This window comes from Nannobrachium achirus (genome assembly GCF_963921795.1).
Source record: "Nannobrachium achirus genome assembly, chromosome: 12".
NCBI classification, from domain to species: domain Eukaryota; kingdom Metazoa; phylum Chordata; class Actinopteri; order Myctophiformes; family Myctophidae; genus Nannobrachium; species Nannobrachium achirus.
In genome coordinates this window covers 33,522,130-33,541,096 of record NC_137832.1, presented here as the reverse complement: position 1 = coordinate 33,541,096, position 18,967 = coordinate 33,522,130, and the positions used below count along the sequence as shown (strand labels likewise).

The 18,967-nt window shown below is 40.7% G+C and overlaps 3 protein-coding genes across 3 annotated transcripts; 1 reads left to right on the top strand and 2 right to left on the bottom strand.

Moving 5' to 3' along the window:
- Positions 1–986: 986 nt before the first annotated feature.
- On the top strand, positions 987–5,679 carry kmt5ab (lysine methyltransferase 5Ab; the record flags this gene model as incomplete). Its single annotated transcript, XM_080738589.1, has 8 exons — positions 987–1,114; positions 1,322–1,410; positions 1,927–2,065; positions 2,393–2,600; positions 3,326–3,413; positions 3,662–3,721; positions 5,101–5,291; positions 5,469–5,679. Exons 1-8 carry the CDS (start codon positions 1,105–1,107, stop codon positions 5,677–5,679), a joined length of 996 nt encoding a protein of 331 aa, XP_080594715.1. The 5' UTR covers positions 987–1,104.
- Positions 5,680–6,667: 988 nt separating this feature from the next.
- Positions 6,668–10,134, bottom strand: rilpl2 (Rab interacting lysosomal protein-like 2). The gene is made up of 4 exons (XM_080739142.1): positions 9,706–10,134; positions 8,616–8,767; positions 7,548–7,682; positions 6,668–7,035 (listed from the first exon to the last, which is right to left on the bottom strand). The coding sequence occupies exons 1-4, from the start codon at positions 10,006–10,008 to the stop codon at positions 7,014–7,016; spliced, it is 612 nt and encodes a 203-aa protein (XP_080595268.1). The 5' UTR covers positions 10,009–10,134; the 3' UTR covers positions 6,668–7,013.
- Positions 10,135–11,448: 1,314 nt separating this feature from the next.
- LOC308296027 (RILP-like protein 1) lies at positions 11,449–18,894 on the bottom strand. The gene is made up of 8 exons (XM_080739141.1): positions 18,338–18,894; positions 17,686–17,836; positions 15,337–15,455; positions 14,949–15,224; positions 14,607–14,798; positions 13,368–13,531; positions 13,178–13,276; positions 11,449–12,015 (listed from the first exon to the last, which is right to left on the bottom strand). Exons 1-8 carry the CDS (start codon positions 18,641–18,643, stop codon positions 11,922–11,924), a joined length of 1,401 nt encoding a protein of 466 aa, XP_080595267.1. The 5' UTR covers positions 18,644–18,894; the 3' UTR covers positions 11,449–11,921.
- Positions 18,895–18,967: the final 73 nt, after the last annotated feature.

Below are 18,967 nucleotides of genomic sequence, written 5' to 3'. Positions count from 1 at the left end.
TTCACAAATATATGGCAATATAATTAGTAGTAACAGTTAAAGTATGTCCCGCTAGGGACATACTTGTATGTATCGCTATGTATGTATGTATGTATGTGTGTATCGCTAGGTGTCAGCACTCACTCAGAAAACGTTCAGTGAGATCTCAGATCTGAGAGAGTGGATGAATTCATTCAAACAATCAATGCCAGAGTCTGGATGAGGAACCAGGACACAATTAAAATTGTAAACATGGAGCTGCTCTGTTGTGACAATAAAGCTGATTCTGATTCACTTTACTTTACTTTCAACTCACAGGTAGGCGTCATTGGTGGTCAGCACTGAAGACTGAAACGATAAACGAGCATTATTGAGCTGAGCTGGCTCCCAGCGCCCATGCGTACCGTCAGAATGAAAACAACACGCACCCCCCTGCGCCCACCGCGAGTTTAGAAACTCTAGGCTTGCTAAGGGAAACCACGCCCCGCACTCATTTTTGAAGCTTGTGATTGGCTGAACCGGAGGTTGGGAGCGCTCCGTTGTAGTCACTTGGACCGCGCGAGGTGCACCAAAACCCAATTATCATTGCGTTTATCGTGCGCTTGCCCAGGCCTTACGGCCTGGGCATAAATAGAACGATTGCATTCACCACGGCTTCGTAGGCCCTGGCCCGCTCTTCGCGGGCACTCGCGCCTGCGGCGCTCGGGCGCGAAGAGCAGGACCAAGGTCCGCTGGCCTTCGCGCCGCTTGCAATGTCGTGGACAATAACTGAAAACGAGCGCTCCTTCCCTTAGCAAGCCTAGAGTTTCTAAACTCGCGCCCCCACCAACGTAGCACCAAGAGCATTGTAGCTAAGTGAGAAGCGGTGACCAATGAGAGAGCTGCCATACGGTCTCACGCTCCTTGTTCGATACAACAGCCAATCAGAGATGCAGTAAGTTTTTTTAAATTCACCGTACCAGAAGCAGAGAGAAGAAGCACCTAACAGCAGCAGCCGTATACAAACAGAGGAACAGTCCGTGTGATGGTTGTCGAGTGAACAGTTAACTTTTACATACCTAAACCCTCCGGAGTGGACACCGAAAGCGGCACCTCGTCCTCTTTGTCGTGTATTTGGAAACTGAAATGGCCAAAGGTAAGGTTTGCTAGCTTAATGCTAGCGTTAAAGGTACTTCGAGTCACATGTACGTCTTGCACGACTGTTTGCTAATGTAACGTGACGCTAGCTACCACGCGAGCCCTTTAATGAAGTTTTCAATTATTGAATTATGGTCCTGCTAACACTGTTTTTCCAAGTATGCAATAATAGACCTGCTAACACGGGTCTGTGTTTTTTTTCAAGGGGAGAAAAAGACCTGCAGTAAACTCGAGAAGACACAACACAAAGGCAGCTCAAAGGAGACAAAGGAAAACAAGCCCGAAATGAGCCAGGTAATGTTAATAACTGCCTTTTAAGTTGTGTGAGTGTTAAAACGTTGCATTACAGATAAAGGAGGCCCCAAAATATTTGTATTGTATAATTACAATGTTGTATGTATTAACAGTTGCAGAAAGCTACCGAGTAACATTCAACTTGTAACTTAAGTTCTCAGTAGGAGAAAAGTCATGTTAGGTGGTGAAATCTCGTTATTTCTACGTGTCATTAGTTCGACTGCGGGAGTCGGCAGGTTAGCTACTCACCAGCGTCAGGGTTTGGGTTAGATTTAGGCAAAGAGGCGACACGCTCCCATGCTAGGTTACCTGAGTGGGGGGGACTGTTACCTCTGGAATTCTGTCCCTATAGCAAGCATGGGGGAAATAATGGGTCACTTGCATCTAGTCAAACTATTTGTGCATTATTCAAGCTGTGCCTGTAAAAGGTCAATTACGGCAATTATTAATCACCTTAGTGATGATTAATTTAATGCATTTATTACTGAATTAACTTTTCCCCCCCTTTTTTTTTAGGATTTAGGCAAAGCGCCACCTATCCAGAGTCTATTGAGTCCAAAAAAATCTAGATCCCCTCTGAGTGACCATTCATATGTGCTGATCCAGGAAGGAAATGGGTCTGATAAATGCCACATTGACACTTCAAATCTGAAAGGTATGGGTTTCATGCACATGGTTTAAATCTCACAGAAGATATTTAAGTTTACATTTTGTTTTCTGTTTGCCATTTCTCTCAAATGTTTTGCAATTTCTGACTATGGCTGTTTACCTCTGAGTTTGTGGACTTGTCAGCAGATCTAGTTGAGTTTGCATGATCCCAGAAAAATGTACTGTGTGTTGAATGGAGGTAGTGTTCAGACATGCCATCTTATGACATAACCTACCGTAATTGTTTAAAAGGAGCCCCTTTCTCTTCCTCAATCCCAATGTGTAATCTAGTTCTCAGTGAGTATGTCAAATGTTAAATTCTTCCTCAATATAGGCAGACCTAATGAAGTCAGCTGTGAGAGTCGTGACTCCAAAGAGCAGAATTCAAGAAGGACATGTCCGGTTCCTGGTTCCAGTGAGCCTGTCTTTGAACAACAGCAGGAGAAGGCTTCAATTTCACAAATAAACCCTGGACCTGCACCAGACAATGTTTCAGTGCCCAAAACTGGGAGAGGAACACGTCACAAAATCAGACAGAAAAAGTATGTTAATCTTCCAGGGAAGCTGATCAGCTGTCTGCCAGAATTATTCTCGATATTAAATAATCTAACTTGGCCGAAAATTGCAACACTAGATTTTTTTTATAATGGGATGAATCTAGGGTTGCAATACCTCCCATAGGCAGCCGATGCATGAAAACAGTTTTTTGCTAACTGATTGTATTAAACGACTTCAAACTCACCAATATTGTAGCTCTATGGAAAGCTTGGAATTTACTCTTGCTAACTGCAAAGTGTTTGTTTCAGAAAAATCCACAGTAGACATGTTAGGAGCTACTTTCTATCCAAGAAATTTGGTTCAGGTGATAATTTTTTCTAAGTCCTGGAGTTTGGAAGCGCTCGTGGAAAATCCCTCAACGGTCCTGTGACCACCTGGTTCTAAATGTCACATTATGCAGGAGGCAGCGGTACATGGCGTTATAGAAGACGAGCGCTTCCGAAGTTCAGCACTTAGAAAATAAACCATGTCTGCTCGGATTTCTTGACAGAAAATAAATCATAACAATTCTTTGGTGGATTTTTCAGAAACAAACACTTAGAGCTACAATATTGGTGAGTTTGAAGTCGTTTAATACAATCAGTTAGCAAAAAACTGTTTTCATGCATCGGCTGCCTATGGGAGGTATTGCAACCCTAGATTCATCCCATTATAAAAAAATCTAGTGTTGCAATTTGCGGCTAAATCTAACTATTTAACCACTTTTCAGAACTGAGAATAAGGCTTCCCAAAACAAAAAGGTCACAGACTATTTCCCCATAAGACGGAGTTCCAGAAAAACAAAGGCTGAGCTCAAGGTTGGTATGCATAATAGGACATAATCTACATAAATGCATAGCTTTCAGTGTTTAATAAGAGTTTCCTAAAAAAACACACCAATAGACGGGTTATTTGCAATGCAAAAATAAAATTGCCTGCAAAATAAAATATGTTGTGCATATACTCATAAGCAGCACCTCATTTGTTATCTGCTGCACCATACTAATTAACTGGAAAATGTACACTTAAATGAGTTCTTATTTCTTTCCTCATTCATTGTAAATAGGTTGAAGAACGCCAGCACCTTGATGACCTTATTAAGAATGGAGTTGAAGAAGGGCTGCAGGTGAGTTGGTTTTAGTGGTTACAAACTGTGCTGCAATGGAAATTGCCTTTGTCCTAGGTCTTGACTCAGAACCAACTAAGTTCTATGTAGTGGGCTGGCATTTTAAATGCTTCCAAGTTCTGAGCAGCACAACAGTTAGCAGTTAGCTGCCATGTTCTTGAGGGCTCTGTTGAGATGCAGGTTTTGATATGCTTTAATAAAGCAACAAAATCAAAAGTGCCCCAGATTCCATTTAACATTATGAATGCTATAAGTAAACAACTATTCCCTACTTGTAAGACACGGCATATGTTACATCTAGATGAATTGTGCAAACTGTCTTAAACGACAATTATGTGGTTAAGATTTGTAATGTGTTTCATTACACCTACAATCTGCAACAAACAAAGGCAGTCATTTCTACATTTGGGGGTAGACTGTTGTGCAGGAAACATGGATGCCAATTGCATAGAACTTTCAAAGATGAAGATCTTCTCTCATCAATATGCTATTATATCTTTATTTTATTTTTTTAACCAGATTCCTAGGACTCAACTCCCCATATAGACTGTGGTCAATTGTGCCAAACACATTTCCAACACTTTGCATTTTCTTTAAAACAAACATTGGAGAGTATCTAGTCATTATTATTTATTTACCAAAAAGTGATACAAATAGGCAATTTACAGATAAACCCAACTGCTTGCAATCGGCACTGCGGTGGACTCTGTATTAAAACACTTGTACCACTTGTTCTGGGATATTTTCACATAGTTAAGAAAATGGGTAGTCTGGAATTTCAAGTCACTGATTATTGCCCAGTATGTTAAAGTTATACCATGTAACTTTTTTTATAAAACAAATCTTAAAATTGTCCTAACTGTTAAATCGCTAAAGTTTTAGAACACCCACTCCGTTATTTTCAGCTTCTAAAGCCTTCTCTTTATATGTTTTCTATGAGCCGTGAGGGGGGGAGAATTTCGCGGCAAAATTGCGTCATCACACTACCGGCCAATCACAGCGAGGGTTATACACTGCCGGCCAATCACAGCGTATCTTGAAGTGGGGTCGATATGGTGGCCATATTTGTAGTCGCCCGTGTGTCTCGCCTACCAGGCAGGGTGAAGGAGTCCGTTTCTCCGGAATGCCTGAGCGCACAGGAACCAGGGACCCCTCTAAAGATAGATCTCGGTGAGGTGGAGGCAGACGAGGTGGAGGCAGACGCGAAAAAACGGCCGAAAGACGCGGACGCGGTTTGCTATAGGGCTACTGACCACTAGTTGAGCATCTTACACAGTATAGCTTTAATGTGTTGCAAATGTAATTAAGGCCTCCATTGTTGACCAAATAATTGTATTAAACTCATCGTTTTTACCTTGTTTGCGTTTAAATCTTAACAGGTCCAAAACATAGAAGGAAAAGGGAGAGGAGTGTTCGCCCTCAGGCGGTTCAAAAAGGGAGATTTTGTAGTGGAGTATCATGGAGACTTGCTGGAATTAGCTGATGCTAAGGAGAGAGAGGCCCAGTATGCCCAGGATCCCACCACAGGATGTTACATGTACTACTTCCAGTACCACTGCAAAACGTTCTGGTAATTCTTAATGTTACTATTGCCAAGTATCACCATAATTAAGGTTACTTCTATTGTCTTAGGTCCAGATCACATTTGAGCGTAAAAATGGAGAGTGGCTCCATAGATGGAGAAAATAATAATTTGTTAACTTTGATTTTACATTATATAAAATAAATCATCTTCCTTCATTTCAAGTGTGGATGCTACCAAGGAAACCAAACGCCTGGGACGACTGATCAACCACAGTAAAATTGGTAATTGCCAGACAAAGCTTCATGGCATTGACGGAAGACCTCATTTGATACTGGTGGCCTCCCGGGACATCGAGGGAGAAGAGGAGCTACTATATGACTATGGTGATCGGAGCAAAGCTTCCATCTCAGCTCATCCCTGGCTCAAATATTGAACTGTTGATATATCCTACTGAAGTATCCCTATGTACAAGTGTTTTTATTTGCGGTATGTAGAGAAGTGCAATCGTCAAAATGCAGGCCAGATGTTTGTTTTTATATAGTATCAATTGTTTTTATAGATATTTAGGATAAAGCTTCCACTCATGAGGGCTTCCTCTCATGAAATTTGTATTTTGCATCTGTACTAGTGTTTTTATAAAGCTTTTATACTTATGTTTTTCTAAATGTAATAGGTTAAGTGTCAACCTTTAATTAGGGGTGTTTGCTATTACCAATTCTCTTTGATGTCAACTCTGCAACCTCAATTTCAATATTGTAAATGAGTTGTAATTGAAGAATAAATCGTCCTGAGTTCTTCAAACTGCTACATGGCTAATTTAGACTAGCAATATGGTTAAATGACAAGAGCTGAGTGAATGTTCAATTGTTCATACTGTCAATTGTACTGAAATTGTATATAAAAGTATTTGGTACACACTTGACCAAAAATGAGCACACTTAAAAATGCCTGTATGGCTTGCTTCCTGTTTTTGTTAATGCCCTTGAATCATCCTATCCAGACAGAGAAATACTGCATTGCATTGAGCAAGCTCAACACAAATCAAATTGTATCCACTTTAAGAGGTGTAGCTTGTTTGTACACAGTGATGTTGACCTTTACACACAACAAACACCCATGATGGCTTGATGGGAGGCAAAATAAGTGTACTCTTTAAGAGGACCTTCACAAGTGCACAGCAGAAATGGACATTGAGGCAAACTGAAATCCTTTACCCACTGCAAAACCAAGCAGGTTACAGCCAATAAGACTAGCATGGACATCAGGCATGAAGTAATGGACCAAGCTCTACAGTATAAATTATGCCAATCCGTGGCTCCATCTCCCATTAGAACAAATTAATTTGCACATGTGGGTGTTTTCATAATCAGTTTATCCAAATAATTAGTAAGCATTTTTTCAGTTAGTGATTCAAATGTTTGACAGCCCTTATTTGCAATGAGGGTTCTGTATGTTAAAAATATAATATAGTCAGACATAACTTCAGTGCAAACTTCAGATTAAATACTAATTAGATAATACTGTCTGGTTTGTGTTTGACTGTTTACCACACTTTCATGTAAATATACTATTTCTACTGTGTTTGACTGTTTATCACATGTTCATGTAAATATACTATTTCTACTGTGGTAATAACCCATGTGGGTCATAATTACAAAATAGTGCTGTTATTGTAAAAAATAAAGCTATAAAAGTTGTCAGCTGGCTAGAAAAATATCTGCATACAAATCCTGTTTGGCTTGGCCAGTCCTTGTCACAGGTTATTCTTTATTTCCGCCTGAATGAAAACCTAGAAAGAGAATAATCCAGAATTAATCTCTGTGTTCAAATCTATATTATCAACAGTTCTCAAGTCTCAGTAGAAGCAAGGGACTGTGGTCATGATGGAAGACATGACAGCCCACTAGTCAGATACAGGCCAGGGCCAGTTTAAGTTTGCTCATTCATTCAAGCATTCACAATGATTCTCAGCATTTGCACAAATACTGCTTGTCACAAGTTAACCATTATGAGACCAGTGATGGGTGGTGAGAAGAATCTCCCTGCTGGTTTAACATCACATCATGTGATTATGGCTGAGAACTTCCCTGAATACTTGCCATTTGGGTGCACACATGTTGCTATGGCCAAATGCTCTGTTCAAATCATTATTTTGCTCTTCAATCTGCCTGTCCAGCAACATCTTGTATTATTATTGTGACCACTAGGATGGAGCCCTTTCTGACCTGTCACAGTTCTATTGTTTTGTTTTGTTTTATTTTACCATCTAAATCTAATAAAACAGGTAACCATATTACTCACAGTTTACTGATGGGTGTTTTCTCCTCTTTTGGGTCCTCTTTTAAATCATCTGTTGCGTCGGGAATAGAGTTTGTGGAGGGTGATGAATTCAGGTCTACTTCCACCATGTCTGATTCAGCCTTTGGCAAAATCCCACTGGAAATGAATATACAGCCAGATGATCCAGACCGCTCATAGTGTGTATTAGGCTCAGAGCCCCCCTCCCCCCAAAACTATAGACTTTCACCTGTGATCCTATGATGTCAGTGAACAGCCTGGATATTGCCACTAACAAGTAATTATATTATACTAGCCCTTACCCGTTCAAAGATATGAGCTCTGAAATGATGTGCAGTGTGTGGTTACTGGTGCTTACATTATAATATGTAGGAGCATCAATGTAAGAAATACCCGTTTCGTTTAATGGCTACAGAGATACTGTGTACCGATCTGCATGATTTTTGGACAACATCTGTAACAGGGCCAGACAAACATCCCCCCCCCCCCCCCCCCCACCCTACCCCACCCCCCCGCGCGCCCCACACACACACACACACACACACACACACACACACACACACACACACACACACACAGCTGGTTAAACATGTTGCCTCATGCTAGATGCAGAATAGATATGCCTCATGCTTAGATGCAGAATAGATAGTAGATACACCAGAAAAATGCTAATATACAGCATACGATTTGTGAAAGTGACAAACAGGCTTCACAGTTATGTCAGGTGTGTTCATATGCTAATGGTGATGCGATTTCAGATCAATTGCTCCAGCCACTGAGGAGAAACACTGTTACAGACGGACACTCAGACAGACGGACGGACGGACGGACGGACGGACAGACAGACAGACATTCGGAAAATTATGTTTGATAACAATCAATATCGGTCAGTGCAGTGCATCTCACCACCTGGGTTTTGTTCTTATTAGATTTGTTCAGTTGCTACAAGTTAATATTGTAGGATTTATTAAAGTGATTTGCACGAATCAAGGTCAGACTGTAAAGTAACACATGAACAGTGGTCTCAACTTAGTTTTTTTTTTTTTACTATCTTGGAATGAAAATGTTCACCTCTTGTATAGCTGAAGCTCCTCTTGAGCTAACATAAGCTGGGCCTTTAGTTGGTTCCTTTCTTGAAGAACTTCCTTCAGTTCCTGCATTGTAAAGCGTGGTCTGTTGGGATCTTTCAAGTCTATCACTAATTGGTTTGGTCCAGCCATTTGCTGTAAGGAGAGCAAATACAACATTTCATCCTAAACATTAATTATAGGCTATTATTAGAAAAATGCATGCACAAGTGATGTACAGCAGCAGTGGTTCTCAAAGAGTGTGTGTGTGTGTGTGTGTGTGTGTGTGTGTGTGTGTGTGTGTGTGTGTGTGTGAGGGGGGGGGGGGGGGGGGGTCCAACTCTTGTCATGAAAGTTTGAGAACCACATAAGATCTATATCTTAAGGTAAAGTTAGCCGCAAATTGCAACACTAGATTTTATTTTAATCGGATGAATCTAGGGTTGCAATACCTCCCATAGTTGCATCAAAACATTTTTTTGCTATCTGATTGTAGACTATTAAACGGGGTCAAACTCACCAATATTGGGGCTCTATGGAAAGCTTGGAGTATCCTCTTTCTATATGCAAAGTGTTTGTTTCATAAACATCCACCGTATGAGCTACTTTCTATCAAGAAATTGGCTTCGGGTGATTATTTTTTCTAAGTGCTGGAGTTTGGAAGCGCTTGTGGGAAGTCACTCAGCGGTCCTGTGTACCACCTGGTTCTAAATGACACATAATGCAGGAGGCAGCGGGACGCTGCGTAATAGAAGACGAGCGCTTCCGAAGTTCAACACTTAGAAAATAAACCACGTCTGCTCGGATTTCTTGACAGAAAGTAGCTCATAACATGTCTATGGTGGAGTTTTATGAAAGAAACTCTTTGCAGATAGAAAGAGGATACTCCGAGCTTTCCATAGAGCCCCAATATAGGTGAGTTTGAAGTTGTTTATTACAATCAGATAGCAAAAAACTGTTTTGATGCATTGGCTGCCTATGAGAGGCATTGCAACCCTAGATTCATCCGATTAAAATAAAATCTAGTGTTGCAATTTAAGGCTAAGGTAAAGTATTAAGTCTATAGCTTGTATGGCAAACGTAAGTTCACTCACCGTGCCCTGCTCAGAGGAACTTTCTTTTATGATTCTGTCCAATTCGCTCTTGAGGTTATCTCGCTCCATTTTCAGCTCTTCTATTGACAAGTTGTACTTATTGACTAAAGTCTCAAACATTTCCAAAACCCTGACGATTCTGAACTGCAGGTCCGAAACCTCCTCGCCCGTGTTGCTTATTTTCAGTAAATCTCTGCCGATTACGTACGAAATGTCATACACATCCTGAACTGTGAGCTGGAACGCGTCCTTCTCGAAAGCCAAAGCAGGAGAGGACTCTTCACGTAACTCCATTACTGTCATAGACTTCCAGAGTTCCTCAAAATCGGGGTGGTTTACTACACCATTCAAAATCAAGCACTTGCCTACAAAATTGGTTGTTTATCCTACTTTTACTCTTGGATGATGAGCACTGTGTTCCAGGTTCCACCACTGCGTCTATCGTTTCCTCATTGCCAACCCCTACTCCCCCCCAGCGGGATCAACCAATAGCGTGCCTGGTGCCCAGTGGAGGAGGGCGAAGTATCCCTGGCGACAGGTGAAAAACCATGGTGAAAACACAGCGAACGATCAGGTGACAGAGCACGTGACGTGGTTATTATCAAGGTTAACTTTTCTGATTCTTTCAGTCAGAGAAAGAGAAAGTGAGAGAGAGAGGAAGAGTCTCAGAGAGAGAGAGAGAGAGAGAGAGAGAGAGAGAGAGAGAGAGAGAGAGAGAGAAATAAAGAAAGAGTCTCCCTACACATGCTTGACAATAACATGTCCATATAATATAAACCAAAGATGATAATTAAAGAATGTATGATATAAAGAATATTATCAAAAATATTGCCACAATACAGGAATTACATTTTGTACACAAGGGCTCTATTTGAGAGGACAGAGAGCCAGAGAGGTATGACTCATTAGAGAAAGAAAGGCAAAAAGCACATTTATTAAGGAGGGATTTGTTCTATGTCAACTTAGCACCTGATCTGCATCTGATCCAACACTAATTGACTGTTGGGGCACATTTATTCACAACATATTCAAAAGTACATAGTAGTAAATGGATCAAGGTGTCCTATCAACATTAGTCTGCTCAGATGACCTGTGAAGGCTGTGATATGTTCTTGGTATTGTGGATGAAAGACCATTTTATAACAAAATGTGGCTGACTACTACACAGACTGACCTTACTGTACATCCTAACTTGATGACTCCATCCTGTAACCAAATTAGACCAATGGAACTGATTTTCTATTGACATTTTCAGTGACAGTGCATACGTGTACTGTACATATATTTGTTCATGTATATAGCCTAATAGGGGAGGGGGGGAGTAGTACTAGAGACATGGACAAATATTATTAATAATAAATAAATACTGAATTCTTACAATTTCCAGTTTAACTACAATAACAAAAAACATGGCTCACTATAAATGAAACCTCCTACACCTCAACTAACCGATGGGACAAGACTACCAGTAAACACTAAAACATTTTTAGAATTGTTTCATTTTTTTATGAGAATCTAATGTATGAATAGAGAATGGCCTAGAATGGTTTCTAGCTTAGCCATGCCTTGCCATGTATATCAAGCTGTACTGTTACATAACAAATTTAGATGTGTAAAATAGCTACATAATCAATAGGTGCTGTCAAATAAAATTGTTTCAAATAAGCAGTTAGAAGAGGGTGGCAGAAAATGAATAGCTATCATCAAATAAATACATTCTTAGTTCACTAATAGTCACAGGAATTAGTTTATTTTATTGACAAATCTGTACATTTCAATCCTGACCAAAATTGTCATTTCGCAGTGTGCATTGTGCAGCAGCAAGCCAGGGAAGCATGCATTTATTTTCATTCACAAACAAGTTTTATTTTTATAGATTGTTTTAAATGAATAGCACCTAATGTAATATATCAGTTATAAGCACATTATTATTTCCCTGGCCACCCCTTGGGGGCACCATTGCAAGATCCATGGCACAGTGTGAGGATTGACAAATTATGTTTCTAGAAGCCAAGATACACTGTAGTGTAAATAATGTGTTTTCTGGTGGCCATTTTAAACTTAGAAAATAGCAGGCAAGCAGGTGTTTGTGAAAATGATTTTTGGATTCCTCATGCTTTGAAGATTTAAAAAATGTCTTAAAAAATGTCTGTCTTTGCTAGTGTTCAAAAACTTTGAACAAAACTACAATAAAATACACCACATTAAATCCAAGGTCACACAAAGGAAATAAGTCTCCTGATTGGCAACAGCGTGGGATCATCTCCAATCAAACCTGCTGCCACCATTGGCATTATGGCCGTGAAAATCCTGTCCAGAGAAGCAAAGAAAGTAGGCGTAAGTGTTGACTTTGAAGAGGGTACATAAGAGAAATATTGTGATCATACAAAGTGACAGACACCATTGGTCTTAAAAAGAGTTCATTATTGGAATTCAGGTCCAGTATTTCATAACCACACATCACTGATGAAAATTTAGGCATGTTACATGTATATATGTTACATGTATATAACCATGGTATAATCTAGTGTATTACCAGTAAGACTCCCTAAATCGGGAGATCATCAGGTCGCATACACAAACTTTGGAAGGCAATGGTAGCCAATCAGGAGGGAATGTGGGAAATGGGACAGATCCATGTTGATGACATGACTGTAGAGATACTGTGTACTGCTTTGCGTGATTTTAGCGCAAAATCTGTAGGAGCAGTGTCCAAAAATGTGTTTTTAAAACATTGGCCAGATGGTGGCGCTAGATGGGACAGATGCATTTTGATGACATGACTGTAGAGATACTGTGTACCGGTTTGCGTGATTTTAGGGCAAAATCTGTAGGAGCAGTGTCCAAAAATGTGTTTTGCAAGAATCGGCCTCATGGTGGCGCTAGAAGAGGGCCATGTGAGAAATGAGGTTGTGATTTGGCAGGCAAGGAGTGTGTGTGCAAAGTTTGTCATGGATAGGAGCAATGGTGGCGGAGATATGAGTAGGGGAAAAGTGTGATGTGTGACGTGACAAACAGACTGCTGGACAGCCGGTGGAGGTTTATTATTACAGTTTTAACTAAAGTGGAATGTTGCTAAACAAAACCTAGGATAGAAGTGGGTTATAATTGTAAGAATCTCTTTCTTTCTATTCTCTTTAAAATCATTTGTACAATTTGTTTGTTTGTTGTTAAAATACAGCACTACTGCACCAATGCTACATTATACATTATAGTACTAAGTAATACTTAAAAATATGTATTAATATATGGTCAGTTAAATAATCCCTGAAAAAATATAAATGGTGTGACCAGGAACAAAAGCAGAATAGTGTTTATAGTTTTATAGCTGGGATGGTACAGTAGTTTTGTGGTCAGGGTGTGTCACCAGACTAACAAGAGAATGTTGTGTTGTGATGTTATGTGATGTGACGTGTGAGAATGGCTCTGTGACAGCAAGGCTGGGTTACTTAATGTCAGTCTCATTACTTACAAGCGTTTAATTCTAGAGTCAGGCTGATCAACAGGAGCAGGATACGATGGAGGAGAGGGAATAAGATGGACCAAGCTACCTTCATCCTCCAGTTCCTCACTATGGGATGGCAAAAAGAGGATAGTTAACTTTTTAACAACTGTTATTTGAATTTCTTGACAAGCTAAAATTCTATGAATAAAGAAGTGACCTTTTGTAATATGCTAGCTCCTCCTGTAGCATGAAAACTTCAGACTTGAGCTCGTTCCTCTCCTGTAGGACGTCACGCAACTCCTGGAGGGTAAAGCGAGGTTTTTCGGACTCCTTCTGCTCCAGGCTGTCTGTCACCTCTTCTGGTTCCCCTTCATATATCTCCTGGTGTAACAAAACAAAACAACTATGTTTGTAGATATCTTAAAAATACACTGTCTGCTCCGCCAAAACGGCTGGGGGCAGACGGTATGTTTTTACCCCTGCCTGTGTGTAAGAGTATGTTTATCTCTCCGTCCTCAACTAATCTTGAAAACAACTACACGGATGTGGGTCATATATTTCGCCATGCAGCCAGTAGGCTAATATAATGAACCTTTGTAGGCTCAACCTACAAATATATTTTCTATAACAGCCAACTTTAAGGCACCTAAGGGCAAAAAGCGAGGCCGCAACATTTGTCTTGGACATCTGTCTTGGTCATAAATGGATTCTGTTAGTGTGGTTTCATCTGGGATACAATCCCTTTTATGCCCATATATAGAGATCCCTAACAGAATCCCTTTTATGCCCATATATGGAGGTGCCTGTTCTGAGTACAGTATCTGACATCACTGTGATGTCACCTGTTTATGCCCATATATGGAGATCCTTGCTCTGAGTATCTGAAATCACTATGATGTCACCTGTGATGTCACAGTGATGTGTCAGGGGAACCACAGTGTCAGGTGTTACCCGTCCGTCCGTCCGTCCGTCCGGACGGACGGATACGGTCAAGCTGTGACGGTTCTGGTAGTAAACTGTGACCTATGGTCGCAAATAAGACTAAAATGTCATGACACAACCAAAATATAGGCCACGTCCATTCCCACCTACCTAGATCTTTTGGAATCTAGGTCACCCGGCCTGGCAGAGTGCAGTATGTGCTCCTCTGAGCACCCCTTTCTCGTTAATTCTGTTCTCCTTCATGCACAGCATTGGTTATGTCATTAACAATTATCTTCTAATGAGTATAAACAGAATGCATTCCAGAGTGAGCCTACTACTTGCGTAACATACTGAGTATTTACTGAAATTGATTTATAAGTTGAGTTATAAATGTTCAGAAATCAACCCAAAACATGCCTCATATGAGGCAGGGAAGTAGGTAATGCACTCTGTTTTCTGTAAACAGTTGACACTGGGCTTCAGTTATACCACAACAAACCAGTGTACAAAGCTAGGTTTAAGCAGGTGTTACCAATGACAACGCTGTTGCTCCCACATCTTCATCTCCATCACAGTCATCCTCCCCATTCTTGTTTGCTGAGCTTGGGAGGAGGGATGGGCCCTCCCTTGACTCAAAGCAGTCAGCCAGGAATCCAGGGTCCCCTCCGCATTCCACCCAAACTGAATTTTGCTTGATTGAGTCAGATGTTTCTGCTACGAAGGACTATATTTGGGACATATCAAAGGCAAAACAAAAAACTGAAAACGAAACAGATTTACCTGCCTCTATTGACATCAGCATTTCAAAATGTATTTTTGGTTTGTAAGATAGTATGGTTCACATGATATGACAGGAGTTTATTGTTTTACTTACGGTTCTCTGTGCTGATGTTGGTGGGGACATCCTTGCCTTTGTGGGAAAGGGTTCCACTTTCTCCACAATCTCTCTCTGTAGCTCCCACTCAAGACGCTCTTCTGTCAGCCGAGCCACCTCAAGCCGCAGAGCCCCCAGTTCCTGATGCCGTGCCTGGGCTGCAGCCTCCAGCTCAGCCTTTTGCTGGATCAAAGCCTTTCCCCGGGCCTCCACCACACCGGTCCTGTGACGAAGATCCTGGTTGATCTTCATCAGTCGGTGCTGCTGCATCTGAAGCTGTATGTGGAGGGAATACATGTCAGTGTCTCTCATTTGGTTCTGGTTAATGCGATTAAGCCTTTAATCAAATTTATCCCACAGACCAATTCGACACAGTCTAAACCCTCACCGCCTCAATATCCTCATTCCTTCGCGTCAACTCGTGGTCTTTAGCCCGGATCTCATCTCTCTGCTTGTCCACCATGTTCTTTAGCTTGTTCATCATCTGTCGTTCTTTCTCTGACATACCTGTGGATGTTATGTAAAGGACAAAAACTGAAAACAAAAGTACTGTATATACACTTACAATCTAACAAGCTGTAACAAAGCACTAAAGTTTGTAGTATCACAGAACATCCGGTGCAAAAGAATGTACATGTATGTAATCCACAAAAAAGTTTTTTTTTTTGGTTTCCAGGTTCTCTGTTACTGCATATCCTGAATGCATACAGTATAATACCAAATTAATAATTTCAGAGCTTTTTTTTTTTCTTTTTCTTTTTGCTTTGTATATTTGACCCATGAGAGTAAATATAACTGTAGCCACCATCAAAGTCTCACACAAGGGTTATATTTTTGTCCAGTACAAAAATAGTCCTTTACAAGATGTCACCTGATGCTGCTACTGACACCCCCCCCCTTCTTATGTCAACATTTAAGTGTGCAACATATACAATTGCACGTGAGTGCATAGGAGGATGCATGTCAGATGAATCACAAGTGCAAAAGAAATCTATAACATGTACAAGCTAGACATTCTCAGTTCCTGTCTCTAAAGACCCCTTAACAGAGGCAGAACAAATCAATGCAGAGACACATAGGATCAGTCACTAGCACAACTTGCATGTAAATATTCCACTCACAAGTTCATATAGTGTGTGATCAATTTAGTTATAGCTACAATCCACAAGTTAAATATAGTATCCACTCGGGATTCAAACTGTGTGAACACAACTTTAACAAACAGCTTGTTTGAGCAGAGGATATATTGTGTTTTGACTTTGATGCAATACCTTGTCAACCGTCAATCGTAGTCCTACCCGAAGACCATAGGATATGCTGTACATCTATACCACCGCAGTTGTGTTCAATACCGTTTTATAGCCTATACACAGATAAATTATGGATTGCAGCTTTGAGCAAAAATAAATAGATAAATAGCCTATGTATTTATTCTATTAGGTGCAGCTGCAGCTGGACTCTTTTAGACTCTAAATAGAGGTCTCCAACAACTCAGTAATACACTGAGCACTTGGTAGTGTATACCAAGATACAACACAGAAAGCATACTGTCCTCAATATTATTAGACATGTAGTTTGAGAATATGAATCATTATACATTATAACATGTAAAGGTTGATTTGCTGCAGCGTGAATTATAAGACTGTAATTACACTATTAATATCATATTGCTGTCCAACTTACAGTATCACAGTAAGTGCTAAAGTAAGCACCTATGGGGGCGCCCGCTGGCCTGGTGGTCAAGGCGCGTACCATATACTAGGCTATGAAGCCTGCTGGCCACGCCGGTTCGATTCCCGATCCGGACGACCTTTGCCACATGTCATTCCCCATCTCTCTCCCCATTTCCTGTCAGTCTACTGTCCTATCGAATAAAGGCATAAAAAGCCCACAAACAAATCTTTAAAAAAAAAAAAGTAAGCACCTATGTGTAATTCAGTATCCCAAGTGGAAATTGAGTTTACGGGACTTGTGAAGGACAGCCAAAGTCTCTTCTCAATCTTAAAGCCAGATTTATTGTTGAGTGACATGACTAATTATAAATCAGTGATTTATAAAGTCACCCTTTAGTATAAATCCCACATAAAGGACAGAGCAGATTGTTGATACCAGTCCAGTATGTAGTGATTTTGAGTAAAACGTTTATGTACTGAGATGAGCACATCTTTAATAATGTTATGTTACAGGACGCAATGTCAGTTCATAAAAGTATTTTTCATTAACTAACCGTCCTCATAATCAAAGCTTTAAAGTCGCATACGTTTCATTTTATGACAGCATTTCAAGCACTCACTTACACATCATGCATACGTTTGGAACTTGAATTTCTGTACCAATAGGTACATAAGTACAGATCATGTAAGATGTTCACATGTCTTTGATAGCTTTATTCTGTGTCCTCTGTATAGCCCAGGGGTCTTAAACAGGGGGTCCTCCAAATCTTTGTGTTATAGAAGCTCACAACGCCTCGCAAAGAGGTTTGGTGTAGAGGGGAAAAAGAGCAGACTAAGTACCGAGTGAAAGGTCAAGTTTATTAAGTATTGACGGTTCAAGTGGTTAAATATCTGGAAACACAAATTTACATGAACCCAAAATACACTGATGATTGTGCTGTCAAACGATGAAGCTATATGGTATCTATGGGTTGTCGGGGGTCCCTGCTTCATGATCATCTCTCTCGACTAAGGGGTCCTTGGCCTGAAAACGTTGAAGACCCCTGTTGTAGCCGATACCTTACCCTCGTGTTGCTGTAGTTCCTCTGTTGTGATGGGTGAGTTTTTGAGGGAGAGGTTCATCAATAGCTTCTTATTCTCAGCCTGCAGCTGAGTGATTTGGAGGAGCAGGTCCTGGGCCTCCCCCCTCCACACATCTTCCACTGACTCCAGCTCCTGAAGGATGGATATTGGCCAAGGGCACACAAACATAAACATCACAACACAATAAAGTGTGTGTGTATGCATGTCTGTAAAGAGAGAGTCTACATGTGAATGTCCTGAGACCATGCAATTGCATGCATTTCTAATTATTGTTACATTGTTACCTCTGTACCGTTTATTTTATTTTTTAAATAATAGCTTATATATTTATTGGATGTTCTTATTTTTAAACAAAAACAAAGCAATAATAAAACAGCACAAACAATTGTGGTTAACCGTTATTGTATGTTTTTTAATAATAGTAAATTACTTGTTGTTGTACTTTTTACTCCAGTGCAGTAAAGATTACAATATTTGCCTTTGAGCCGTAGTGGAGACTGTGGAGTAGAAGTAAAAGCACTGAAAATTGGAAATACTCCTCTAAATTAAAAGTACCTCAAAATTGTAGGCCTACTTAGGTACAGCACTTGAGTAAATCTACTTAGTTACTTTACACCACTGGCTTCCACATGCCTTTTGGTGTTGTTTGTCCTTTTCCAGCCTGTCATTTCGCTCCTGTCGCAAGCTGTCCAGCTCTCGCCGCAGTGCCTCGGCCTCTGGGTTGACGGTGCTGCGACTGACAAACACCTCCAGGACCTCGAGGATCCGCACCACTTTGGGCATCAGCCGGAGCAGTGCTTCGCAGCCAAACTGATCGATTATCCGCTCAAACTCCTGACCCACGACCGCGGCGATATCATACACATCCATCACTGTCAAGTCCGTGGCGGTTTTGTCCAGGGCAGATACACAGCCGCCTTCCATGCCAGTTTTCTGCATTGCTTTGATTGCGAGCCTTTTTAACACTTTAAAAAAAATACTAGAACTTTCCCCTCATAGCCATAGATAGTCGTTTTAACATGTTATTATAATCCCAGCTGTTTCAATGACACTCTGACTTGACGCAGTTGTCGCAATCATACCATAAAACGTGTTAATGTCCACAACTCCACTTTGTTGTCGACAGTCTAAACTAAACGTCGTCTCTCAACTCGTCCTGTACTCGACTCGTGCATTGCAAAACCCTTCCCCGCCTGCACTCTACACAAGTACTACTGCAGGTCTACAGTCTGCAACTTGTATTGTTAGGGCGCAACTGCGCAT